The sequence below is a fragment of the Malus sylvestris genome, chromosome 15 (genome assembly GCF_916048215.2).
Source record: "Malus sylvestris chromosome 15, drMalSylv7.2, whole genome shotgun sequence".
NCBI lineage: Eukaryota > Viridiplantae > Streptophyta > Magnoliopsida > Rosales > Rosaceae > Malus > Malus sylvestris.
Window position 1 is genome coordinate 18184653 of NC_062274.1, and position 27888 is coordinate 18212540.

The 27888-nt window shown below is 38.8% G+C and overlaps 4 protein-coding genes and 1 long non-coding RNA gene across 7 annotated transcripts; 1 reads left to right on the forward strand and 4 right to left on the reverse strand.

The window, feature by feature from the left end:
- The first annotated feature begins 290 nt into the window (after nt 1-290).
- On the forward strand, nt 291-2686 carry LOC126605539 (uncharacterized). The gene is made up of 5 exons (XM_050272956.1): nt 291-704; nt 787-882; nt 1481-1530; nt 1935-2040; nt 2492-2686. Exons 1-4 carry the CDS (start codon nt 620-622, stop codon nt 2028-2030), a joined length of 327 nt encoding a protein of 108 aa, XP_050128913.1. The 5' UTR covers nt 291-619; the 3' UTR covers nt 2031-2040; nt 2492-2686.
- A 41-nt stretch (nt 2687-2727) lies between these two features.
- LOC126605540 (uncharacterized) lies at nt 2728-5058 on the reverse strand. 2 transcript variants are annotated; one of them, XR_007616983.1, is made up of 4 exons: nt 4449-5058; nt 4074-4348; nt 3882-3948; nt 2731-3204 (listed from the first exon to the last, which is right to left on the reverse strand). It is a non-coding gene; the product is annotated as an uncharacterized LOC126605540 (long non-coding RNA). The 2 variants fall into 2 exon arrangements; XR_007616982.1 differs by having other exon boundaries at nt 2728-3204; nt 3882-4348.
- A 763-nt stretch (nt 5059-5821) lies between these two features.
- Nucleotides 5822-8911, reverse strand: LOC126605538 (uncharacterized). 2 transcript variants are annotated; one of them, XM_050272954.1, is made up of 6 exons: nt 8025-8908; nt 7761-7858; nt 7233-7257; nt 6786-6906; nt 6564-6698; nt 5822-6310 (listed from the first exon to the last, which is right to left on the reverse strand). In XM_050272954.1, the coding sequence occupies exons 1-6, from the start codon at nt 8524-8526 to the stop codon at nt 6100-6102; spliced, it is 1092 nt and encodes a 363-aa protein (XP_050128911.1). In that variant the 5' UTR covers nt 8527-8908; the 3' UTR covers nt 5822-6099. The 2 variants fall into 2 exon arrangements, with proteins under 2 accessions (XP_050128911.1, XP_050128912.1); XM_050272955.1 differs by having other exon boundaries at nt 6240-6376; nt 8025-8911.
- A 691-nt stretch (nt 8912-9602) lies between these two features.
- Nucleotides 9603-11812, reverse strand: LOC126603473 (glucan endo-1,3-beta-glucosidase 5-like). Its single transcript, XM_050270325.1, has 2 exons — nt 11168-11812; nt 9603-10886 (listed from the first exon to the last, which is right to left on the reverse strand). The coding sequence occupies exons 1-2, from the start codon at nt 11518-11520 to the stop codon at nt 9728-9730; spliced, it is 1512 nt and encodes a 503-aa protein (XP_050126282.1). The 5' UTR covers nt 11521-11812; the 3' UTR covers nt 9603-9727.
- A 152-nt stretch (nt 11813-11964) lies between these two features.
- Nucleotides 11965-24722, reverse strand: LOC126603472 (brefeldin A-inhibited guanine nucleotide-exchange protein 5-like). Its single transcript, XM_050270324.1, has 34 exons — nt 24363-24722; nt 24112-24249; nt 23486-23567; nt 23078-23315; nt 22716-22837; nt 22577-22635; nt 22201-22258; nt 22045-22129; nt 21719-21922; nt 21510-21568; nt 21336-21405; nt 21186-21254; nt 20832-20954; nt 20693-20746; nt 20525-20613; nt 20271-20367; nt 20079-20177; nt 19789-19965; nt 19545-19655; nt 19280-19464; nt 18421-19047; nt 17775-18192; nt 16768-17007; nt 16528-16651; nt 16174-16322; nt 14602-14958; nt 14251-14417; nt 13938-14173; nt 13606-13772; nt 13340-13456; nt 13095-13231; nt 12715-12979; nt 12438-12533; nt 11965-12339 (listed from the first exon to the last, which is right to left on the reverse strand). Exons 2-34 carry the CDS (start codon nt 24221-24223, stop codon nt 12277-12279), a joined length of 5256 nt encoding a protein of 1751 aa, XP_050126281.1. The 5' UTR covers nt 24224-24249; nt 24363-24722; the 3' UTR covers nt 11965-12276.
- Between the last annotated feature and the right edge of the window lie 3166 nt (nt 24723-27888).

Here is a 27888-nt window from a genome sequence, read left to right on the forward strand (position 1 = left end):
CAAATTTACGAAAATGCCCTTCGAGGCAAAAGTGTTGACTTTGGTTGACCGCATTGTCGTGTCACGTAAGATTTGTTTTCTTGTCGTATCCATGGAGTACTCGTCATTGTGAACGTGTAGGCGCAAACAGAATCAAAATTGGAGCTAAATTGAAGGTTTTACGGGACTCAGAACAATAAGGGTATTTTGGTATTTTTACCATGTGAAGATATTTTCACTTTGGACTAATCCTGGAATGACATGTGACATGCTCCCCCATTTTTGGGGTGTTTCCTTTCTCTCCCATGAGATACCTTTCTCTCTCTTTCTCTCTAGAACTCTCATTCTCTTTTTCCCTAATTTTCTCTTTGTCTTTCCCCGGGAAGCATTCTCTCCTTCTCCTTTCTCTCCCGTGAGCTTCTCTTTCTCCCTTCACTCTCTCAAAACCTCTCCCTCATCACTCTTTCTCCGTGGCTTTCTTCCCTCAGCTCTCTCTCACCTTTTTCTCACCTCTCTCTGTCACTCCCTCTCACTCTCCGATCACACATAAACCAACGGCAACAGCACCACCTTCATCGCCACCGTGTCTCTCACTCCGGCAACCCCACTACCACCATCTTACCTTCCCATTCTTGAACCCATGCCAAGATCATGGAACCTGACAGCGGCTAGGCCATTGTTCATTGCATTCCCCGTACGGCAAGTTCTTGCCATCCCCAATGTGGGTAAATGTCTATAATCCTTTAGGTAGTGTTTTAAGGTTAGATTAGGGTAGTTTTTCTAAGTATACTTGCATGTTGGACGCAGAAATGGCACGGGGGAAATTCCCCAGTCTTCAGGCAAATATCTGGCTGCTTCAAGCCCTTTTCCGACCAATTCCGACCACGATCAAGGTAACCAAAGGTATCGTTCGATTCCTTGTCTCCCGGGCTTCAATTTGATATATGGGATGACTATGTTTGGTTGAGTTTCGAGGATGATCGGAGCTTGGGAAGCTCAGGCTTTCTTTTTCGTAGAGTTCGGCCAACCCACGATCTGAAATCGGGTCGACTCGACTCGCAACCCAAATCGACCCAACCTAGTCCAATAATCCAGGCCCAAACACAACTCTAAACTCAGCCCAAAACATTGGGCCTATGTAATCCTAGCCTAAACCCAAATCCATTAACCCAATAACCCAATATCTAGGCCCAATTCAATGACCATGCCCAAGCCTAATTCGAATTCCAGGCCCAAATTCATTAACCTAATAACCTAGGCCTAAAACCATTTGCCCTTTAACCGTAACCAGATTCGACCCAAGCCCAGACCCGTTAACCCGACCCGTTGACTTTCTGTTGACCGTTAACCGGTCAACATTGACTTTTAGGTTGACTTTTCAGATTTCGACCAAGACCCCTCCTAGCCTAATTTTGATGTCCTAATTCCAGATCCGCTGTTTGTTTTCTGAAATAAGATTTTATTAATTGAGTTTTACTAAGTGGCGTCTATATGTGGTTAGGTGCATCGGTGGAAAGTGACATCATTCTCGCTAGTTCGAATAGCTTTCCGGTAATTGAATATCATGAGTGAACCTCTTATAAACTTACATATTTTTATAAAATATTAACCTAGCATGCATTTCATATTTCATGATTTGAGCATGTTTTATAATATGTTTTACGAAGAATTTATGATTTCTTTAAAGGGAATTTTAACAAAAAACACCTGGTACTGTTCACTTTAACGAAAAACCACATTTTTACACTAAAAAGTCAATCCTGGTACTATTCACTTTACCCTTTATTTTGTCCTTATCATTAAAACTCAAAGTTTTCAAGCCATTTTCATTAGTTTTCCTTTCTTTAAATTGCTTTTACGGAATATTTATGATTTATCGAATTTACGTTTTCTAAAGGTTATAAATTATTGGATTCGCGTATATGAATTTCTATGGATTATGATTTATTTTGCAGGTTTACGAATATGAGATTCCATGGATTTACGGATATGACTTACTATGGATTTATGAGACGAGGTTTGAATTTTTGAGCTCCGGTGATTTGAAATGAGATTTTTAAGGTATGTTTTTGGTACTTATCTAACGGTTATCATAAACACATATATTTATTCTCCGACGTAACTCGGAGTCGTACAGCTTCACCTTCGGGTGATAGTGCCTACCATGTTTCTTCATTGGCGTAACCCAGTGTCGTACAGCTTCACCTTTGGTGATGGACATGTACTGCCTTCGAGTGACTATGATACCCCTAGAGAGAGTACAATATCGAGGAGATTCATGGATTTGCCTTCGGGCGATGTTAGCACCGTTATTGAGCATGGTTTTACTCATACTTGTTTTACGAATGATTTCATGGCATGCTAGGGTTTTCAGAAAAAACCTATTATGTAGTATTATATGTGTTTTCAAAACAGGGGGTTAGTATGTTCATAAAGAAAATGGTTTTCTTACTATTAGTATTATTATTACAAACTTTGGTCCACTCACATTTTCGGTTTTGTACCCCCTCAGGAGTTAGAGTCGAGGCATACAATTCTGGCATCAAGACATTTCTGCTCAGACATCTTTGAGTCTCCTCTATTTAGGACACATTCCTTGGTTCGTACCTTTCTATAATAATAATTTCATATTATTTTTAATTAGTTGTATGCTCTGAACACGTTCCTACACTAGTATTTCTCTTTCTAATTACATATTTTATTCGTATGCATGTTTTTAATGGCTTTGTCACCCACGGGTGTTAGCCCGTACGTGCCTACCCTGATATTTGGGGATATCGGGGTTTGGGACGTGTCACTTGAAGATTTGAAGTCGTCTTTTATCCACTTCATTCATCTCATATCACTTGAATTGAGACTTGCAGTCTTCTTTTGAGCTTAAAATATAAAATAAGACTAGTATGACACACCTGAACCTAGGAAGGTCGAAGCATGCTGGCCATCATTGTGAGGTAACATAACCATAAGGGTAAATGATGTGAAAAAGTGGATAAATTTAAAACTAATTAGAACTAATTATACTAAATAGTGAAAGAGTGCGCATTTGTGGGAATAACCCACTATAATTATTCAGAGCATAATAGACAGTACGACTACCGAAGAGTAGTTCAAAGCAGCTAAAGTACACTTATTACACAACAATGGATAAGTTCATACTTCTAAACCAAAGAGAATGTCAGAACTGCCGAGATTCCTCGAATGCCACAAAGAGTAGCTATCTAGGTCCTGGAAGGGCGACAAACAAACTTGAGTGGGTCAGTAAAACAATGCTTATATGAAAACCTTTATTTTCGAATATAGTAATCCCTCGTCGTAAAACAAGTATAGTTTCCTTAGAACATACTACGTAGGTATGTAAACAACAATAACAACAATATAACCAGAAAATATGCCAAGTCATGATGTATCAATGCCACAGTAATAAAAATCATGTGATAATCAAGTATAGTTAAGTGCTCATCCATCTAAGCTAACACACGAGTTCGAACGGATAATTTCTGACACGAACATGACTGGATTAATCAATACGCTCTAGTACTACGATCATGTGAAGGCTGGTGCAGAAGCACGGTCACATACAAGTCAGATTGCCTAATGCAATCTACCCGACATGACTGACACCTAACTTGGATCCAAGGCGAGCGAACGGTGCAATGTGAACATACACGTGAAGGACTGGCCCTGGCCCTGGCCCTGGGGCGATTACTAACACATGTGCAGCAAGATGAGCATGTACACATATGTTTAAATGTTATGACAGTAATATCCCAACCATATAGCAACATTTATCACAATTAATATCACAATAAATAATACTTGGTAATATAAGAGTAAAAGTGAAGTAACTACGCATTTAGGGAAACTATAAATATGTATAGGTATAAAATAAACTGCCCACTCACAAGTCTGTTGCAGGGTCGTAGCCCCCGAGTCTATCCTAGCCCCATACGTCTTCGGAATATGTTTCCGCTATATGTGAAATAACTATAACAGAATTAATTAAAGCACATATACGAAAACTTAAATAAAACCCCCATAGTTTGCTCAAACCAAGGGTTTAAATACATGAAATCGATCTACTCGACGTCACGAACCTGCACAAATTTTTAGATAAATTTTTGGACCCTGTACATGCCCTTACGCGCCTGCCAAGGCACGGCCAGATGCATCCCCACGTGCTGTTAGTGTGACTGACGCCGTTAGGAATATTCTGTTAAAACCTTAACAGAGATTAACGGTGTTACCTAACGCCGTTAGAATATTCCGTTAACTTTGACGAAATATTCCCTGTCTTCTCCGGCAAGTTCCGTTGTCCACCGCTATCCTCCGCCTCCGGCACCACCATCTGTAACTCGAATCTCGCCGGTTTCTGGAAAAATTTCAAACTTACATAACTTCTTTATTTCTCAACCATTTTTGACCTATTGTATATGGATTTGAAGCTTATGAAGAGTAGAATCGCGTTATACCTTTTTGGAGTCCAAAAAGTGGACGGAGGTGGTCAGTAATCACCTCAAAAGTTCCAACCAAAAGTGAACTCCTTGAAACTCGGTTGTTTCTTCACCTAAACTTCACTAAGGACCTCGGGGAGTTGAATAGAGGCCTTCAAAGTTCCTAAAAACTTGTAACTCGCTCATAACTTGTTGGACAAAAATCAAACCGAGTCGGACCTCACGAGTTCGACGTACAAAACTCGTCCAAACTGAGTTTTAAAGGTATGGTTGTGCTCGTGGAGGTGACATTAGCACAAGGAAGTGGTTTTTAGGTTCGATCTGCAAGCTTTGAGGTCTGTTTATGGTAAGAGAGTACACGGGAGAGAGAGAGTTTTTTCTTTTGCTTTTTCTGATCGGGTGCCGTGATGAGGGAATGGATGGGATTGTTGAGAGATTTGAGGGAGTTGATTGGTGAGGGAGTGAAATAATGGGGAGTGCACGGGTTGGCTTTAAAGAAAACCAAGGATAGGGTTTAGATTTTGTACAGAAAAGAGAATCGAAAATCTATCCGAAATAGTGTTTTCACACTGATAAAAATTCTCGTACTCTTCCAACAACGTATACAATTTAAAAGCGACAGCGAGGAATAAAATAAAAGCAATATAAGCACGTCCACATCACTTGCCTCTAAGGGCATAATAGTCAATTCACATACACAGGGAGGAATTACATAAAAAATTAGGGACGGGTCGTCACAAATATGTGTAAAATATTTACGTTTTTTTTAATTGAAGGAGAGAGGAAGAGAATGAGAGAGAACGTAAGAGTGATTAGAGAGGGAGAAAGGGTTTATTTTTTATTTTTCAAATTAGAGATGATAAAATCACCTGTAGATGGGACTTAAACAAAAAACAACAAAATTTGGTTTTGTGAAATTACGTTATGGTCCTTAACTTTTTTGTTGTGGTAGAAGACAATAATGTTTTTTACCCTCTTTTGATTGACAAAGAGAGTTTCATTAATACGTAGTTTAGATACGTAATGGCTGTCCCTAACCCAAAATTTTATTTGGGTCTTTCTTTCTTTGCAGTCTCGACGTAAACTGTTTAGGTTTTAGGATTTACACTTCCTCACTTACTCTTTTCCCTATGCACTTTTTTATTCTAACCGTTGTATTGAATAAATCAAAGAATAAAATAAAAAAGGAGTCCAGAGAGAAAAAACGAGATTGCAAACAAAAATCATTTCCCCATAATATGTGATTGGGTATTTGGGTGGGTTGAGAGGTGGTGGGTTCTAGGTTCAAGCCCATATCTCCAACATCTCCGTCGCTCTACCATTAACGGCAGCAGCAGTAATGGCAAATACAAAACAACTAGCAAACCTAAGGAACAATGCAAGGTCACAAATAAATAATGGAAAATTTTGGATTATTCGAGAATTTTCGACATCATCCGTATTTACAACTTGGGAACCAAGCCCTATCCAGAAGTGGGGGTAATGATATTATCACTTCTCACAATTGTCCTACTAAAACTTTCACCGGACAACCCTATTTGGTCCGGTAACCAAACCAAAGAATAGAGATCATCAACGATATTTTCTGTAGCATCCTTCTGATGCACTCCATGTTATCAACATACCTTGACAAATTGGCGGCCAATCTTGTAATGGGTTGTAAGAAAAACTAAGAATTTATGCTATTTATTGTCATCAGCTGCTTCTCGACTGCTTCCCAGTTATGAACCCTGGTGACCAGGGGGTGTTGATCAATAGCCTCGGTCTTGCACCAAGGATATGAGTTCTCATAATCAAAAAGTAGAACTCTGATCCCCACCTCGGCACATTCAAGTGCATATCTTGGATTGTCATCAATTAGAACCTTTGCTCCCAGGGACCTGGCAAGTACACGTCATCAGAACAGAGATCCGCTATCCTATGTATAGTAGTAGAATGATTGGGTCCTATGAGGAAGATAGTAGTCAACAAAACCAACAAGCAGGTAAACATGAATCATTACCGGAACAGGAAACTTGAAAAGCGGATTTGTAGGTTCTAAAAACCGAAGGAAAAAAAGCTTTGAAAGTTGCATACTGAACGTTTCAAATACATAACATCTTCAAAACTAGCTGAAGTAGTTCATGGGCAAACCTGCATATTTCTGACTTAGATCTGGACTCTCCATTTAAAGCAAAGTGGTTGCCAAAGTGAATCTCCTGAAAGAGCCCTGGAAAATGTTGTTCGATCCATTGAATGGTGTGGTCCTTAATTGCATTCTGCCGAGACCTGATAATGCACATAGATGCCAAAATATCAAGTTACTGAATGCTCTGGTAAAAATAATAACAAATGAGGTCAGCTAATTGTACATACGTCACAACTGACAGGTCACAGAAATCTGACAACTTATGAATAGTCTCCTGAGCACCTGGGAGTGGGTGGATCCCGGTCTTGAAATATGATGTTTTAAAGAACTCATGAACACGAATATCGGCTGTCAAAACAAAGTAATTATTACCAATCATGACTGCTTTAAAGAAAGGAAAAAGGTATGGTAGGGAAAGAAGTGCAGGTAAAATTTAAGCAAAAATCTCAAAACGTATATCAATTGGAGCATACGTTTCTAATAAATGCTATCTTACATCCAACGAATGACATAAAAACTAAAAAATAATCAAATTGTTAGCAAAACTGAGACAAATTAATAAGGGTCCGTTGTTCAGTTCAAATGTCTGAATTAATAGAGGTGCAATAATAAACTTGACCACGAAACCAAACAAATCTGGTGATTTAGTGCAGAGATAGACACATTTGTAGTACCTTCATCACGTGAACAGTTCCATATCTGCAACAAAAAAATATGATACGTCAGAATATGTCCAAGAAAAATGTAAATATTTTCCAAAGAAAGCATATCAATGGAAAGGGCAACAGAAAATGTATATAATATATTCGTAAAGCCTGCTACCAAACAGAATTGGCACCTTAAACTGTAAGAACTCGGATTTCTGGAGTAACAACTCAACTCAAATCAACTCAATCAAACAGGGCAGGAGGAACGAGGCAAGCTATATTACAACACAATATCTGAAGTATAAATCAAAGATCATGACGTATTATAGGCTCCGCATTGAAAATACAAAGTAAACAGCCTACTACCACTAGCATACTAAACCATACAATGCCAGCCAAGTCAGTTTGCAACATAGCATACTCAATCCTCAAAACAACTCATAGGTTTGCCATTCCGAGATATGGCACACAAGGATGCAAACCAACAACCACACTGCATGATCATAAGAAGTCCAAAATCATTGACTCAACTAGTTGGCACTTGGCAGACAATACCTTGAAGAACTCATACACATGGTACTCTGAAACTGAATGGTGGGAGGAGTAACGATCGGCAATAAACCGGTTAAGAGCCGAGACAAAGTTTCCCAATACTGCTCACCAAAAACAGCATTCAAACAAAAACAACCATATATCAGTTAATACACAACTCCCAAACTCTCTTATATTGTAAAATCAAGACAAACCCAAGTTGGCAAATATGGAAGACAACACAAAGATCATAACAGAAAATGACACTCAATGCATATAAATTTATACCCTCGTCCACATCGACTGCGACAATGATTTTACCACCGGGCAGAGGATGGTGTGGGATTCTGGACCGGCCTCCGTGCTCCTGGCAACCATTTGAGGAGGCCAATCCAACAGCATCCGGGCTGCGGAGTTCCAGTTCATGATCACGAACCAACTGAGCATTGGGATGACGCTTAATGCTGCCATGAGACTGATGGTGGGGATGATGCTGAGATTGCAAGCACCCCTTCACAGCAAAATTGCACCCAATGCTTGTATTCCTCAGATTCCCAGGTAAAGTACCAGCTTTCCCGGGAAAATTGGCAAACTTGCAAGAATGGTCCGCGGAAAAATGGGACGGCGGCCATTGAGCTTGGGAATGAAACCCACTGCATCCACTATGGCTACCCATAAAAGCAGCCGCCATGGCCCCTGTGAAGTGCTGGCGGCGATGGAGGAGCAAAGGTCGGTGCTTTGAGCTTGCGAAGAGGAAGCGATCGACGCCTTGCCTTCTCAACAACAACATAACGATCCCCAAATGCCCCTCACACCCAAGACCCCAACATTCACAGTTGCAGCATAAACCCTAGAAATTGCCGATTTGGGAAATTCCCAACTCCCAAAACGTAGGGGGAAGATTCCTGTGCAAAATTCTGAGTCGCCCACGAGATCCACGAGGTTGGGAAGGTGATATCCAAAGAATATTCACGTAATTTCATATAAAGCATGGAAATTGGAAGCTATCTCCGCCTTGTTTGCTTCACAGGAGCTGCGATCCAATCCTATAAATTTGGCAAATAATCTAATTTTTCTTTGTTTAGTTTTATAGTAATTTTCAATTTAAGAAGATTAATTATTGGTTAAAGCGGAAACTCGGCCTTGATTTCCGATTTTCTTTTTTATAATTCAATTTGTGGAAATAGAAATAGATTCCTTCCCTCCCCCTTGTAACTTTCTTTGTTCATATCTGTGTTTATCGAGCATGGGACCCACACGAATGTGATCTGACGGTTCTGATTGTGTCTCCTTGTTTTCTGCTGGTGGTGGGCCATCTCTATCTTTTCTTTTCGTTTCCTTTTGTTGCTTAATTTTGTGTTTTCTTGGCCATTGAAAGGAAAAAGTGTCTTAATTTCTCCTTATTTTGGCTTTTGCTTCGGATATGAAAATTGATGTTATTTTGTGTTTATTTAGAGTAACCCTACCCAGCTACTAGATTAGTAACTTCGTAATTGTCATTACCTCTCTGTTTACACACCCTCGCAAGAATCTTGTTGGCTTGATGTCGTTTTAAATTTGTTCATTTGTTAAAGTAATGTAATAACTATCATATATTTTTTTAGAGAATAAGCTTTGTAATCAGGTGAATCACCTTATATCTACAGTCGGGAGAAAGTCTTGGGTCTAGACGTTTGTACAGTGCAACAAACACAACAGAGTTAGCAAGTGTTTAACGTGTGTGGTCAGACGGTCACGTTATCCAGACACATAGGCAAAATATAAGAATTTCTCATCTAACTAAAGATGGTTAAGATTTTCTTGTACTTGTTGGATCAGCAAGTAAACTTTTAGTTGAACATCATATAATGTAATTAGCTAATCTGATTTATAAAGCAACATCAATTCAATAGAAAGGGGATTTATATTGGCAAGAACACAAATCAAGGAAAAAAAATCAACATTGATGTAATGCAAAGCAACCCTAAAAATATACAAGTGGTGGGGAAAAATTAGATGATCAATGTGGACACAAGAACAAGTACGAGTAACCCCATCATAACTTTGTAGGAGCTCTGCTCTCTCAACCCAGCAGCCGGCAAAGCAGGAGACCGTCGAGCCGGTTCGTGCTTCCGGAGATCAATCATGATCTCGAACCGGCACGAACTCCTCTGACCATTCTGAGTCGGAGTTGGATCCATATTTGTAGTGACCGAAAGACCAGAGAAGTTGCAAGCACCTTTGCGCTGGTCCATGGTTTGAAAGTACATATTGAAAGCATAAGAGGCATTGCTTTTAGCATCAAGCATTCCACATGAAGATCCATATCCAAGACTTGTGCAATCTGCGTAAGTGCAAGCGTAGTTGACACTTTGAGCTAAATTTGGATCGGAAGTGCTCGCGTCCGGCGACATTACGCACCATTGTCTCGCCAAATATCGCACCCCTTTCGCAGGAACCAAAGATTTTCCGCTACCAGTGTCCAGCGGGTATTTGATTGATCCGTCGTAATTGAACATCCCCCAATGCCTCTCGAAATTCCCGGGCAGAACGCTCTTGGCATCTTCATCTATGAGTGCAAATATGTAAATTTCAGGCGCGGTTGACCTCTTTGGGGTGCCTTGTCCCGCAAGAATTCGGTTTACAAGGCCTTGATTGAACCGCCGGGCGTCTTGTATGTTGGCGTTAGGGTCACCGTCCGTTGGCCATCCGACTTCTCCGACAATGACAGGCAATGAGGAGAAGCCGTTCTTTTCAAGGGCGGCAATGCAGGTGTCAAAGTTGGCATCAAGCACGTTGGTGTAGGAGATCGAGCCATCGACAACGGGCTTCGCAGTGTTGTTGAAGAAGGCGAATTCTTTTGGGAAGTCGGGGTCGGCTTGGAGGCTGAGGAAAGGGTAGATGTTGATGGTGAGCACACCATTGTTGTCCCTTAGAAACTTCATGATGTCCATCATGAGGGTGTGGATATCAGCCCGGAAGTCGCCTCCAGAGGGAAGGCCGCTGTCAGTCTGGTAAACGTCGGCGTTTAGGGGAATCGTCACCTTCACTTGTCTCCCTAGCCCTGCTTTTATGAGGGCTGCTTGAATGTTTTGGAGTGCTGGAAACGTGGTATGCAAGAAAGTGTCTTTGTAGTTTTGGAGGAAAGGTTCATTACCTACAGCTACATACCTGCATAGATTCACATGTGAAAAATAATTCAATTTCAAATTAGAGAGGATGTTCCTTTTAGTGGTTAGGTGTGAGTATTTTCTTTTGCAGTCATTCCGTATATTACATAGGAGAAATTCTTGTGTCCGGCAGGTGGACCACACGCGCAAAAAATGCAACTCTATGATATTAGGTGGGCCATCATAGAATCGTGTGGAACCCTTGTACAAGAGCATTTAACCTCACACTCATGACAAGAGTTCGGAATTTCAGTTACGAAAAAACGAGCATGAATATTTTACCTTATATCGACGCCGTTTTTGGATATGTAGGAAGATACATTTTGAGACACCCATTTCTCAGCAACAGTAACACTACTAGCGAGTGGTGCCAAGAACTCATTAGGTATCCCCACCATAACCTGGATGCCAGACCTTCCTAGAGCTTGCAATGCCCCGACATCCGCTTCGAACAGCTTCACCTTGCTGAAGCCATTGTCCTTCAAAAGCTTGACGACAATGCTAGGCGGCAACTGATGTGTCGAACGGGTTCCCCAGTTGCATGCCAAGCCGCCAGCACCCTGCATCGCTCTCGCCAACCCTTCGCCGGTTAGGCAGAGCAACAAAATCCACAAGCACTGGAAATGGAAACCCATGTTTTCTTACGCCCCCTTACCCTCAATCTTCGGGTTTTCGAGCGTATTTCTACCGGCTCAAAAATGTCCTTTTATGAGAGGAAAGGGAAGGAATCAGATGAATGTTTAACTGGAAAACTGGATTCTGGGAGGGAAAGGAATAGAGTGAACTTGTTGTAAACCTACGTTTTTTGTGCCAAGTACTTCCTGGAAGGGAATCGAAAAACCCATATGGAAGGAATGCCTTTTCCTCAACTGGCATGTCTTTCCAATGCATTTTTCCCAACTCCGTGGGGAAAAGTCCCTTTCGTATTATTCTCGCTTTGTGAAAACTGATAAGATATAAAAACAAATGTGTTTTTTTTGTTGTAGGGCCGTCTTAAAATGTTTCTGTAAAAAACACTTATGCTCATAAGCGATTTAGTTGTAAATGCTTTTGTTAGAAGCATGTCAAACAAAGTAAAGTTGTAAACAAATGATGATTGTAATTAATCTACTAATCATTTGTTACTTTAAATTACACCACAACAGAAAAAGGATATGATTTGGAACAATAAGAGGCCGAAGCAAAACATATTTGTCTACTCTTTTTTTTTACTTTCCTTTAACTCTACATTATACCGTTATGACAAAATTTACCGGGCGAAATGAAAATTATATAGGCACAGGAGAAAGAATATCAGCTGAACAAAATTAGACCTTCAGCGTATGGAGCAGTGATGTCGAAAATCATTTCTACTGGGTCTCTCGTGAAAGTGGCAACACGGGGAAAGTAGCTTATGGCAGAAGTGCTTTCAATTGTGCCCTGAAGAGATCACCAAGAGCTCCGCGAACATCCATCTGAACGAATCAAGCAAATATAAGTTTTCCCGTAACATATCATAATCTCTGATTAGTAATTAAATGATGTAAGAACATGGAACGTCAAATTTAGTTACCTGGTCACAGCATACGAGTTTTGTAAGCAACGGATAGAAGTCTCTAAGATGCCGTCTGAAAATCTGTTGGTTCATAAAGCACATGCCTTTAATCACCTGAAACCAAAACAGCGAGGAAATATTCACCTGTTAATACTGCAAATATTCAAAACTCACGGGGCACCTGATTCCGTAAAATATTGTCCATTAAACAAGCACAATGCGGTGAATTCACTAAAAATTTTGTGGCTTCTAGATTTTAACAATATGTTTAAATAGTTCAAATGGCTCTTTATACCTTGATAATTATTGGAGATCGTAATTCCAGAACCCGATGAATATCCATATTAGTAGTCTCCCCAGGACTGGACTGCAAATCAGATGCCTCCCTGAGTACCTGTTCACAGAAAGACACCAGTTTCTCTTCGGCTAATCCTTCGACTTTCTCTTCACCATTAGTTTCTCCCTCTTTGTCAGCACTAAACCCGGAGGTTGCTTTCTGTAAGATCTCCAGATATATACAAGTTCCTGCTAATTCTTGGCGAAGAAGATTCAGAGGTGGCCTGTCCAAAAGATGAAATCGTCACAAACTATGTTCTTTTGTCCAACAAACTATCGTCCTCAAGAAGAAAATTCCACAGAAAAAGAAAATAATTTGCCTACAAGATTTCATCCTACCTCTCATCATGAACTTGGTGCATGCGTGTTCTGAGATTGGTATATGAATTGTACGAAGCTGCGAACTCTAATGCAGACAGCAAAATATCCATAATAGCAATCTTTTGTGGTGTTTTCAAGTTGCTCCAGTATTTCTTCTGCAAATTGCAAGCGATTTTATTAGGCAAACAATTCTCGAAGACTTTCTTTACAGAAACCAATGATAAAAATGTGGCCCAAAAAAAAAAAAATTCCAAAATGCAAACCTGAATGCTATCAATGGCACCAAGAAGTAAAAGTTGAGTGATGCATTTGCCCCGACAAGTTCCCAACAGTGAACTTTCCTCCTCATCTCTGATATCAGGTTCGACAGCCTCAGGCACCTAATGCAGCAGAAGAATCAAACACATCATAAAGGCATGGAAATCCGGAAGCATGTATACGCATCAAATAGCCACTAAATCTGGATGCTCTGTGGCCTAACAGCATGAACAATAAATCCTGCAGAAATTAATATCATGCTACATCATACCCTAATTGGAGAAGATGGTACTGAAGCCTCCGATGGAATAGCCTTAGGCTTAGAAGTAAGATTTCTAAGAAAGAGATTGTCCATAATCCTTTGACCTATTGTTTGACTCCGTTGGAGGCTTCGACCTTCAGCAGATTTTGAAGCACTTCCTGATGGTGATGGAAGCCCTACAGTAAAACTTATCTCCATCAATCATAGTTTTAGTACAAATATTGACTCTCTAGATTCTATTAATAGAGGAAATAAATTGTAGTAATCAGTAATTAGAGAGTTCTGTGAAGCTTTTTTTTTTTTAAATGCAAACTACCGTAAACACATCTTAAAAACCTGACCTTCAGATCCATCCGTGTTCATTTGCACCCCCAAGTTTTGTTTAACCAATACTGGATTTCTTCCATTATCGACTTCAAAATGACGGCTATCCACTCCCTCATAATCAGACTTTATGGAAGGGCTATCACCTGAATTGACCCCTAAATCTCCAGTTAGCACCCTATTATTGTTCTTCAGATTCTCAAATCCCAAAGCGTTTAGCAGTTCAAGTGGTTGTGTTGTGTACAAAGCATCTCTGATTGTCATAATAATATGAATAGTATTAGAAGTTAGAACAACCACGAAATATACAAGATAATAAGAGATTCGGACCTTAGGCTTTTCAACAATGTATCCCAGTCGCTCTCACTAAATTGATGTCCTCCAACTTCAATGAGATGCACAAGTGCACCCAGAGATAATGAAACAACTGCTTGATCAGTCTTTTTGGCACAATCCAAAAGTAGACTGAGTAGGGGTGGCAACATGAAACATACTTCCTGCACAAATGAAATATTTCCACATTTACACGATAAATCTTTGGAACACCAACTTCAAAATGCACTAAAGATTTTTAATATTTTTTAACACCAGAACCGAGATATGATAATACAGTCTGCATTATTATTATTTTTTACCAATGGTCTAATACACCTTATACATCTAGTATTTAGCTCAAACTACCTTATAAAACGTGTTGAAAAGGTTGCAAAGCAACTGCAGCGAGTGAATGCTTGTTTCACGGAACCATACATCGTCAGAGGAAACCGAGCTTTCCTTTCCAACATGTCTCACATGATCAAATATGGGAAACAAGACCCGATGAAAAATGCTCTCCCAAAATGTTGATGAGAATTTGCTACCTCTCTCATTCAGTAGATCAAACAAAACTTCAAGCACACAGCTTCTGACCTCTGGTCTTGGATCTGATGTCAGATCAGACAGACCAGCCAGCATTGGGAACCAGTAATGTTCAGTCACATCAAAAGTTGTATCCACATTTACGTCAATAGGCCTCAACGCACCACCAGGTATAAGACCCTGAAATAAATCGACCAGCGTTAAACGCAGAGATCTCAATAGCAACATGACAAGCTATCAATACAAGCAAGTTGGAAGACACCATCGAACCACAGATATCAACCCAACCCACAACCACCACCACCACCCACAGAAAAGAAACCCAAGAACAGTGCTGAGTGTTTTTTTCTTCTTTTTGCTAAATAGCCAGTGACCAGACTATCAATAAAGTAAATTAAAAAGCTAAGTAACCCTTTTTCTTTCTTTTTTTCTTAACCACCTGTTGTGTCATGTCATACTGACAACCTCACAAAGCTAATTGGAATATTCTATAAGATAAATTATCAATCCCAATCATTTCAATTTATAAATTTCACCTGAACTTTTATGGATTCAATTTGCTACTAACATAGTTCAGGAATTATTTACGGTATCTGGCAAACACAAATACTGAAGGTCATATGTGAAAGCAACATGCAACGAATGAAAAGACATTCACACAGAGGAAATGTTACTATGTTAATATGTTGGGTTTTTGGCTCAAAATTAGGATGATGCAATAAATTAGGTTTGTGTTACCTATTTGGGTTTGGTTTTGGTGTCCTATTTGGGTTTGGTTTTGACTTCTTAGTTAGTTTCCTTGGTGGAGAGATTTTGTTAATTACCAATTTGATTAGGATTTGGATTTATTTCCTATTAGGATTCTTATTGTAACCTAAGTCCTATGCACTATAAATAGGTCCTTAGGGTTAGTGTATTTAATGTGCCTCATCATGGTTTAGAGAGCTTTTCTCTATTTTGGTTTTGGGTGGAGGTCACCGTTTGGAGTCATGAGTGTGTGGCAAATTCGTGGCTCATTCGTTTGGCAAATTTGGTGAGAGTCAATTTGTGAGTTTGTGAGTTAGAGAGCAATTTGGAAGAATCTTCTCCGTTTGTTTGGGATCTCTACTCATTTGGTTTAGGGTTTGTAATTTGTGGGATTTGGGTTGTAAGAGTTTAAACACTCTTTTGTAATCTCCATTTGTTTAGTGAAATTCCTCGCCGTGCTTTGCTCGTGGACGTAGGCTTTACGCCGAACCACGTAAATCTCTTGTGTTAGTTTGAGATTGTTTTAGTTGTCACCTACAACGTTGATATTGGTATTTTGTTAGAATTCGCTTCCGTTTACGCATAAAAATTAACATAATATACAAATGATAGGTTCAACATGCAGTAAACCAAAAAAAACTAACAAACCTCTGCCAGACGATCCTCGCATATGCGCAATAGTGCAATAGCCTTCAAACTTATACGGTGTGAAGTTCTATTATTAGCAAACCTGATAAGACAGTTGACACAGTCCATGAAACAATCTCCAACTACTTGATCGAAGTGTTCCAAGATAACTGCAAATTTCACCGTATCAGATATACCACAATTGTGAAGATGAGTAAAAACATCAAATATGCAATGAAAAATATCAGATATACCACAATTGTGAAGATGAGTAAAAACATCAAATATGCAATGAAAAGTATCAGATATACCACAATTGTGAAGATGAGTAAAAACATCAAATATGCAATGAAAAAATGTAAGAGAAATTGTTACCCTGTTCTACATTTTCAAATGCACTCTCAACAATTGATTCCAATTCATCATCTGCAGCAGCTGTAAAAATCATGAAAACGTTACGCCATCCAGACTTGATGCTCCCTACTTTGGATTTTATCATCTGAAAAAGGCAACAGAATCAATTTTGTTTGTAGCAGTCTAGCAGGATAGTTGTATACTGAAAAGGTTAATAAGAAGAAAGGAGTGCAATCGGGAAAGTAAATTATGTACACATACTTGAACGATGCAGTCAACTATTAAGCTCCTTATGGTTTCACTTTGACTATTGCGCATAAGAACAACAAAAGGTTTAAGAATGTCATTTTGGAATGTGAAATTGGCAAGTTCCGCCCGCTCCAGATACTTCATACCAAGCTGCCTCAGGGAATCTATTGCATACATAGCAATTTTTTCATCATGATGACTCCCGGCTGAAATAAAGTGGTTTGCCAAAACAGACCATATTCTAGCCCAGACCTGTAAGGCATTAATAGACATTCAAAATATGGAGAAATTAAAAATAACCAAAGCACAAAACAAAATAACACTTCATGACATGCGGTTAATGATGGTCATCTTCATGCTAACAAACACCTTATGCTAAGTCACACTTCACACGTCATGAATCAATCTCCTTAGCGAACAACTTCAACTATGAACTGAGCTATTCATGCCTACATAGAAATGCCTGAAGTGGTCAAATCAAGGAGTGAGGCTTAGTCTATGGACCAATCAAATAATACAAAACCCAATCAAAGGGTAAATTAGGGTTATCCAACGAAAAGAACCAATCAAATATTGACCCCACTGGCTCCAAGATAGTAGGCTGGGGTTCATATATTGATGTGAAACTAAACTAAATGAAATAAAGGACAACGAATATCCTGATTTTCCTTAAGCTTGCCATAGTAGCTGATAAGTTTTAGATTTTTAATAAGCATGTGGCCCACAGTTAACATTTAAAAACATTGACCCATGGTGCCAGCTTGTTCTGTTGAAAAAAGAAACTGATTATACAAGAAACAAAGGATATTATCCAACCCCCAAGAGGAATGGGGGATTTCATGAGATGAGACAGGGCTACCTTCTATTGTTTAAACCAAAGGTGCAAAGGGCATCCAACGGTCAATAAAGGACATTAGCCAATTTACCATAGATCATCACATGACTACCAGCAACAGACTTCACAAGATTCACCATCTAACTTACAAACAAAATAGAGGTTTCGATAGATAAAAACATACCATGCGTATACGAGCCATGTTGTAGTAGCTGATCTCAACAAGTTTTTGCAAGCTAAACACACGAGCTGGAGTTTGTTTTAGTTCTTCAGCTGATACACCACAGAGTGCAGTGAAGAACTCCACTACAGAATCACTAGGAAGCTGAACGCTATTCACAAATACTTGTTCAGAAGGTTTTCCAGCCAACTCCCTTAAAGATTGAAGAAGAGCGTCTTTGGAGATTTGGTTTGATCCTTGCATGACTGTTGCTGCTATAGAGGGATTTGAAGTAATGAACTCAAGCCGAGAAACACATTCTAAAACTGCATTCCATGTATCTCGAAGGGAGCCAGTCCCTAAGTCACAAAGAGATAGTAGAGTTCGCAGTGCTTCCACATTTTTACTACGCATTTCCTTCGGAGCATGCAAGAAAGTAAATCTGAGATCCAAAATCCAAAGCTCAATTAGCATTATGATGAAGTTTGCTTCAACTTCAAAAGTGTGATACACAACACAATTCTTTCCACGTTAAATACATATTTTTCACGCATAAATATAATATATATATACACACACACTCTTAGATTGGCAACAGAAACAAACAACAAAATAAATAGATGCAAATATGTGGAAACATTTGGCAGAAGAAAATGCAAGACTGTTTTACCTGACCAGAGATGTTAAAAAGGCATATCGCATGGTATTCATTCCGAGAACATGTGTAATGTGTATTCCAGCTTTAAATCCCTCCATACAGAGAACAACCCTCGACTTATTCTCACCCTCCTCCATTGTAACAGAAAAAGTAGCGAGCAAAGGCCAACCTACAGCTTCAACCATAGGCCTTACTAGCTCTAACTGCTGTGTAGTATAGAAGACCCCTCTTTTTGCTCCTTGGTTCCGAAATATAGCTTGTGTTTTCTTAATGATGGCTTCACTTTCAGACTTAGTATCAACGGACAGCGCACTTGTGGGAAGAGCCAGATTAAGGATACTGACAAGGCGGCCTCTCTCTTCACCTTCTGGCTTATATTTTCCACTTTTCTCAAGACTAGCAGTCTCATCTTTCATCCTTATCTCTTCTTTAACAATTGAATCATAGATTTCTTCCAGAAGTTCAGTTGGGGCACACTCTTCTGCATCATCCACAGCATTCATGCGTATAAAATCCAACTTGGACATTTTTGGCCACACCATTGGATTATGCGCATCAGTATTCAACAATATAACCGCATATGCTAAAATGTATGCAGTGTCTGCATTTTTGAAAAGACCTGGATTATCTGCACAATATCTGCACGTGCAACACATTAAACATGGCCAGCAATAAAAATGGCACATAATCTCAGTACAATGTGGATGCCTGAATCACATTCAGTCAGAAATTGGATTTTACACATTTACAAGGGATACATGAATTACATATGTTAGAATCATATACATGGGCATGCAAGCATACTCAGTATCCATTTATACACAAAATTAAGGAAACAGACAGCAACAAAACATTCAGACACCCCCAATACCTTTCTGCAAATTTCTCCATGATGCGATCTATCTTTTGAGCTTCCCCTGGAAGTCTGAATCCTTTAAGAAGTTCACGAATTGCAGTGTCAAACTTCATTCCTGAAAACTTCATGGAATCTACATAAGCATGCATTACAGCAAGGGGAAATTCTTCATGGTGACCCAAATATTCCCCAATCATAGCCTGAAACAAAAAATCATTCAAGTACTAAGAAGTCTGTATCTTTGTAGAAAAAGCAACATGTATAAGAACAGAGCTTCCACCTTGTCCAGACAGGGAGTACTTCTCAAAAATTGGGCAACTGAACTGGGTGTATTTTCCACCAATTTATTTGATTTCAGATACTCTACACCCTTTACTGGTTGCCTATTGAACTGCATTATTATTAATATTCTAAATCAGTTCCAGAGTAGCAACAAATCAGTTCTCAGAAAAAACATAATAATTATATGAAAATATATATTATCCAGGTTAATCAAGTTAAGAAATTTGATACAGATTAATTACCTCAGAGATGGCAGCTTCCAATGTAGATTTATGAGCTTTAGCCTTCTCAAAGTTACTGGTTACATCAACAGACTCTTTAGCTTCACCATCTAGAGACCGAGTATTATTACTCTGGTTTTCTGATTCTCCACGCAACTTTTCCCAATCAACTAGTGATTTAAGCACATTCACGAGACACTGGCAAGGTCAAGGAAAAAGGGGTCATCCAGCAACCTCTGGTACCATCAATGAATATCTAGCAGGAATAAACTTATGATAAATCTGGGAAGAGAGTAAATTGCTAAACCTACCTGAAGAGATGAACCTTTAATTGAGGTTGCCTGTGATACAGCAACCACATTTGGATCTGCGTTTTGAGTCCCTTGAGAAATTCTGGATAGAGTTGTAACCTATAGTAACAGTCAGAAAACATTGCAGATGTATTAGATGAACAAGAAAAAAAATGGATGGAAAAAAGATTGTGAAACAGTGTAAAATTGTACCATACGCTCAAACAGGTTTGGTGCCTCAAGATCACAATCATAGTTCACAAATATGTCAACAAGCATCTGAGGATCCTTGCAAACTTTTTCAACCATCCTGCAAAACAAAACCTCGTTAGAAGACCAGATAAAGAATAAGGAAATCATGAAGTTCTCCTAAGACGTGTTGAAAGTGAATACCATTGCCACCAAATATAAATGAGAATAACATGCACATAATACTACAAATGTAACAACCAGAAAAAACAATATACCTAAGAACGCTTAATTTCTGGTTAATTGGAAAATCCAAGCCATCCAGTGATCGTAGAACTATCAAGGGAAAGAAGATGCCTATTTCACCCTGAACAAAATTTGTTGGTGTAAGGAACTGAAGATTTCAAGGTAAGCTTTGCATCTAATTGTCAAAATCATACACCCACCTTGAGGCTTTCTCTGAAGCGCAACAAAAGCACTAAAAAAATTCCAGTTGCATACTGCAGGAAGGAAACGCATAATCAGAAGCACTAATCTCATAGCATACTCCACTAAAATTGCTTGAAAGAAAGATATTATGTAAACCTGAAATATGACAGGAGACTGTGAAACTGAAGCCCGCAACAAAGCATATGATAGGTATGCTTTCACCGAGTCAATAAAATGGAAGTTCCTAGTAAATGGATGGCCAACCCCTTCCAATAAACCCTGAAATACCATATAATTAATTACATTATTTATAAAACACTGCACATAAATATCAAGAATGCTCCTTAAGCATATAAAAAATTATATTCGACATTCCCAAATCACTCTTTTTCCTTCCATTGTCTTTTAAATACTACTCTCGGTTACTTAACAATATCGCCTGTTTTTTCATGTTAAGCATCCATCTATAAAGCATGCATGTACAAGCACAAATTAAATCACTAATATAACCTGCAAGAGCTCAAGAGACAAAATCCTCGTCTTCAAAGTAACTTCATTGTTGTCTTCCTTCATCCCCATCTGAAAACAATAAATTTAAGATTCATGAAGGAGGCTAGGAATTTCTGTCAACAGCTAGAAAACATTGCTCAAAATGCCAACCTTGCAAAGAGTGCGGAAAACCAGTAAAGCATCATGTTGAACAATGGTCATGCTCTCGAGGTCAATCCCTCTACAAGAAATTACAATAAGTTATGAGCAATCTAATGTAAAAAGTATTTGGTGTATATTGAATCTAAGAAAGAGATATCTTAAAGTATAAAATCATATCCAAACCTGGTTATCTTTTTACCATCCTCATGATGCACAGCTTTGTCCAGGACAGCCTCTAAGCCCTAAACAAAATAGCAGTGACAATCTTAGTAAAAAGAAAACTTGGGCTACACAAAATAGCCAGAATGGGGATACATAGTAAATTGTGGAAAACACAGCTTCTTAAAGTGCTAAATTCTTGAGAACATAGATAAATAAAGAAAAACATGTACCTTGATGTCAGCACCGCCAGCTAGATTATGAAGTTCCTCAACAGATGCAATGGGTGTATCTTTGACCTGGTTAGGTTGATCTCCTAAAGTCATTTCTTTCTCACTTTGTCCTTCTGAGGAAGTTTCTTCGGCTTCTGTATTTGAATTTTGTCCTGAAATGGCTTCTATATGTCCAACAGAACCAGTTGATGCAACCTCAAGTCCCTGCAAGTATATACAAACTTTCTAGAATAAAGGGTAAAACAACTAAAATGTATGCCTCTCCTGTACAGCTGCACGAGAGACTACAGATAAAGGCATTCAGAACTGAAGATTCAAATCCATACCGGATCAGTCTCCATTCTCCTGAATATGATGCTGATCATCTGTGTAAGCATTGCCTTTGACGTTGCTTGGTTTATGGGACTCTTGCTACAAGCCCAAACTTACATTAGCACTGCTTGAACTTGATAATGGGATCCTTTATATAAACTCAAAATTACCTGTGCAGAGCAATATTGTAGCACACTCTGATAACCCCCAGCAAAGGTTCCCCGTGTACTGCATTTGAACAGGTTTTAAATAAAAAGAAAAATTTCTCGCACTAAAATTGCCGCAAAGAAAAAGGCACAATGAACCATTACCAAAAATGCATATGCAGCAATTGACAAAATATAAGCTGACTGTATATCCATGACTGTGCAAAGCAAGAAACCATATCCACGTAATAATGATGAATAAAACATAGAAAGGACCCAGTACCATAGTACACATGAGTACATTTACTTGGATAAAAGGCCCAACTAAGAGCAGACTATAGAAGTCATATACTAAACTAGAAAATTTATTCTTGATACCCAAACATCCCCGATAACGTACCTCTGAACTTCGTGGATGCCACGGCAGTGAGAAGAACCTTCAACACTTGCAGAACGGTACTGCACATCATTTCTCAAAATAAGTAAGAATAACAAGCCACATATACTGAGGGAAAACAACCAATGCACATGGCACATACCTATCAGGTGATGAGTTGTCAACGCAACTGCAAACCATGTTCAGAAGGTCTGTGAACAGTGGTACACTTTTACCATCATCTAGACCAGGATCTCCCTCTAAATGATCATATGCAATGAGTTTCTGTGCTTGTGAAATTTGAAGTACTAGTTAGCTATTACGAGGTAGGTGCACAAATTATAAAATCAACAACTATATGTAATGATAGCACGAACAAATGACTAATCATTTAAGAATGCAGACACTGTGACAGAACAATGAATTTCTTGATGCCTTGTGTAAGGATTCTGCAAAGTATCAATTTCTTGAAAGCACATAATGTTAAATCTACAAATCATAAAATCAAGAAATGAAAATGCCTACATGAATGCAATCCAGAGCAGGTTCTAGGACTTTCAAGTTCTTTGTCTCAAATGCAAGTCGTAGGGGATTCAAAACAAGCTCTGCCTGAGCTCCTTCTAAGGTGTTCCCGGCCTTTGCTAGGACAGTTGAAATAGTTGTGGTTGTGATCACTGGCTTGGCAACGGACTCTGCCTCCTCAGTTTGAGACTGACCTGGCTCTGTATCAGTTTTTGCAGCTCCATCTTCTGTTTCAGGAGAACTACAAAATAGCAGTAATACCAAATGTAAAAAATAGTGGACCTAAACGTCTGATCATGTCATTAATCCCATAAAAACATAATTAAAAAAATTCTGCAAGTCCGCTTATTAAAAGCAGGAACAGAGTAAGGGGGAGAAAAAAGAATTAATGGTTGAACGACAAATACAGACCTTCCATTGCCAGCTGAAGTTGTAGCTTGATTCTTCTCACTTGGTTCGGTTTGTTGAGTCTGGTTGACCTCTTTCGTACTATCTAAAGAGAAGAGACCCAGAAACATAAGTGAGGGAGAGAGAAATAACTGAAATTGATTACCGATCCTTAATGGAAGAAAGATCATTCATAAACAGAAGTAAAATACATCAACAAGACATACTAACTAAAGGCTTTGGTTTCCCAATCCGACAAGCTTTAGCAAAATTAGCGAGCAAACGCATTGACGCTACAAAAGCTTAAATAGACATTTGAGTATTCAACCATTCCCAAAATGCCAGAATTTATTGAAATCAAACACATATAGGCATTACAGAACCAACAAAAACTCATTCCTAAGCTCACACTTTCCCCACATTATCGTGCATTATACTATCATACGGTAATGCCAACCCGCAAAGCAATCATCAACAAAATTTGACTTCATCCAACTCTAAATACTGCATTTCACAGTAAAAATACAAAAAACAAACAATTCAACAATCTCGAAACCAATCTGAACACCGAATCATTCAAAGTCCAAAAAATGCATGCGAATACGCAATGTGTATGTATAGGTGTATTCACAAGGGAAACAGACTGAAACCTAAATAAGCCTGAATAGCCTTCTGAAGATCTGCATGCTTTTTAGGAGAGCACTCCTTGAGCATAGACTCGAATGCTCTCGTCACAAAACCGCCAGCTGCGCCGCCCGCCATCTCTGAAAATTATCCGAAACGTACGTCTGCAATTCGGATCATACCAATATCCATTAAACATCAATTGCAACGGTAATCGAAGATTGAATGAGAGAGAGTGAGAGAGAGAGAGAGAGAGAGAGAGAGAATTGTACGTTACCTTGTTCGAATTGACCGTTGAAGTCTTGAAGATGATCACAAATGCGAAGACGTCGTCGTTTAGACTGGCGAGGCGAGAGCGCAGAAACAGAGATCTGGGAATTGGGATAAAGGCGGAGCTAGTCGAGCACAATGCGACTGTATACTCGAGATCTAATGCGTCGTCGTTCTGGACTACCGCTGCTGGTATTGGTTTGGTTTATGGTCTTGTTCTACCGGAGCATTGCGACGACGGGGTTTGGGTCTTCTGAGACTTTTGCGCCAGTAGAACTGTAGAAATGGAAGCTGCTGATTCAGATTTCGGTTCAGGCCATATTTCGATTTTGACCCTTGGAATTTGGTAAATTGTTTCTTCAGGTCGTTCCTCCTCCTTTTCGGTTTAAAGCCGGGTCAATTGTGAAATGGGTACTGTACTGTTAACAAAGTGCGTAAAAGGTAAAAATAAGTGCATGATGTTATAAATACATAAAATTTAGGGAAATAATCTTTGTTAAGGGCGAGAGTGAAGCAGATGTAATATATCATACTGTTTTGTTTATTAACTATAACAAAATGATTGCAGGTAAAAGAGAAATAGGAGAATGCAGAAAATATTCTAACTTATTTTTCTTTTCTTATTGCTTTTGTATCCGTGTGTTTTGAACACTCATAGTGCTCTATTTATAGAGCAACTACCTTGAAAACTTACAAAAGCTTCACTATTTAGCATATGAATCTTTACTGTATACATGTGGGCAAACATACCCACTATTTACAACACTCCTCCTTGGATGCCCACATATCAACATCAGATGCCTGTTAAAACCTTACTTGGAAAAACCCAGTGGGAAAAAACCATAGTGAAGGAAAAAGAGTAAAACTTTACCCGGATTGTTGATATGGTGTTAAGCATGCTTATGTTGCCTCATTAAAACCTTGATAGAAAAACCCAGTAGGAAAAATCCTAATCGAAGGAAAAAGAGTACAACATGCATATATCATGGATGCTCCCCCTGAATTGTATCTTCCCCTGATTCCGCTTTCTTCAAATTTGTAAGCCGACATAATCCGATTCCCTGCAACTTTTGAAATGTGCATTTTGGTAAAGATTTGGTGAACAAGTCTGCCAAATTTTCATTGGAACGGATTTGTCTGACTTCAATAACTTTAGCCTTCTGAAGCTTATGTGCACTGAAAAACTTTGGAGATATGTGTTTAGTCTTATCACCCTTGATGGATCATTGATCTTAACCAATAACATTCACGACTTGCTTCATGTCAAGCAATTATTTCCGAGTGATTGGAAGATGTAGCAACTAATGTTTGCTTCGTTGAGTGCCATGAAATTGTTGTATCTCCATTAATGAACACATATCCAGTTTGTGAGCGAGCTTTATACGGATTGGAGAGAAAACCAGCATATGCGTATCCAATAAGGATCTGGTCATTTGTGGACTTGTCTGAGTAGAAGAGACCCATGTCTATTGTCACGCGAAGGTATTGTAGAACATCTTTAACTCCCTTCCAATGACGAATTGTTGGAGCAGAATTATACCTAACTAACAAGTTTACTGAAAAAGCTATATCTGGTCTAATACATTGTGCTAAATACAATAAAGCACCTACTGCACTCAAATATGGTAATTATGGACCAATGACCAGTTCATCATCTTCTTTTGGATGAAATGGATATTTCTTAATGTCCAAAAAACAAACAACCATTGAGGTGCTAAGTGGATAAGCCTTGTCCATGCCAAATCGCTTCAGTATTTTTTCAATGTAAGTTGATTGATGGACCAAAATTCCATTAGCACAATGCTCGATCTACAGACCAAGACAATATTTTGTTTTCCCAAGGTTTTTCATTTCAAATTCGCTTTTCAAATACTCAGCAGTTTTATTGTGTTCCAACTATCATCAACATATACTGCCACTATAGCGAAACCAGTATTTGATTTCTTAATTAATACACAAGGGCAGATGACATTGTTGGCATATCATTCTTTGATCAAATACTCACTGAGACGATTATACCACATTCGCCCAGATTGTTTCAGCCCATATAATGATCACCTTAATTTGATTGAGAACATACCTCGTGGTTTGTTAGTCGTTTCATGCAACTTAAGTCCTTCTGGGACTTTCATATATATGTCAATATCTAATTCTCCATATAGATATGCAATAATGACATCCATAAGTCGCATATCAAGTTTTTGTGAAATCACTAAACTTTTTAAGTAACGAAACGTAATTGCGTAAATTACAGGAGAGTATGTCTCTTCATTATCAATTCTAAGTCTTTGTGAAAAACCTTGTACAACGAGTCTTGCTTTATATCTTGCAATCTCATTTTTCTCGTTGCGTTTCCTTGTGAATACTCATTTGTAACCTACGGGGTTCACACTAGGTGGGGTTTGGACTACTGGTCCAAAAACAATTCGCCTTTCCAAGGAATTTAATTCTGTCTGGATTGCATCTTTCCACTTAGACCAATCATGTCTCTGTTTGCATTCATCAACAGAGCGATGCTCAATGTCATCGCTTAATATGATTTCAGTGGCCACTGTGAAAGCGAACATATCGTCGATGATTACTTCATTTCGATCCCACAATTCATTAGTACATGCATAATTTATAGAGATTTCTTTGCTTTCATGTACTTCAGTCTCTTCAAGGATATGTATCTCATTAAGGACATTTTCTTTTTTAGAAAATTTAGAATCATGAATTGTGGATTTATCATTCACTTTCTTTTCATGAATGATTTCATTTGGATTCAGCTGTGCCCTTATCTTTCTCTTTTGAGGGGCTGAATCTTTTGAACCTGGTGGTCTACCACGCTTCAGGCGTGCACCAGATGAATCATTCGCTATCACTTTATTTTGTCTACAGGGACATTAATTCTTACAGGTGCATTTGTAGCTGGTATATGTGACTTTGTCACTTTTGAAGCATCATTAAATGCATCTAGCATTTGATTAGCAATACTTTAAAGATGAACAATCCTTTTCACTTCATCTTCACATTAAATGCTTTGTGGATCAAAATGAGATAAAGTGGGAACAATCCATGTCAGCTCTTGCCGTTCTTCTGGAACGGTATTTTCTCCCTCTAATGACGGGAAGATTATCTCATCAAATTGATAATCAGCAAAACGAGCTGTAAACATATCACCTGTTAAGGGTTCCAAATATCTAATAATAGATGGTGAATCAAAACCCACATAAATTCTCAGTTTGCGCTGAGGTCCCATTTTAGTGCGTTATGGCGGTGCAATAGGATCATAAACAGCACAACCAAAAACTCGTAAATGTGAAATGTTCGACTGATGCTCAAATACGAGTTGTATTAATGAGTATTGGTGGTTAGCTAAGGGTCTCAACCGAACCAATGATGCAGCATGTAAGATGGCATGTCCCCATGCAGAGACTGGCAATTTTGTTTTCATGAGTAGAGTGCGAGCTATTAATTGAAGTCACTTGATAAATGCCTCTGCTAAGCCATTTTGAGTATGGACATGAGGAACATAATGTTCAACATCAATG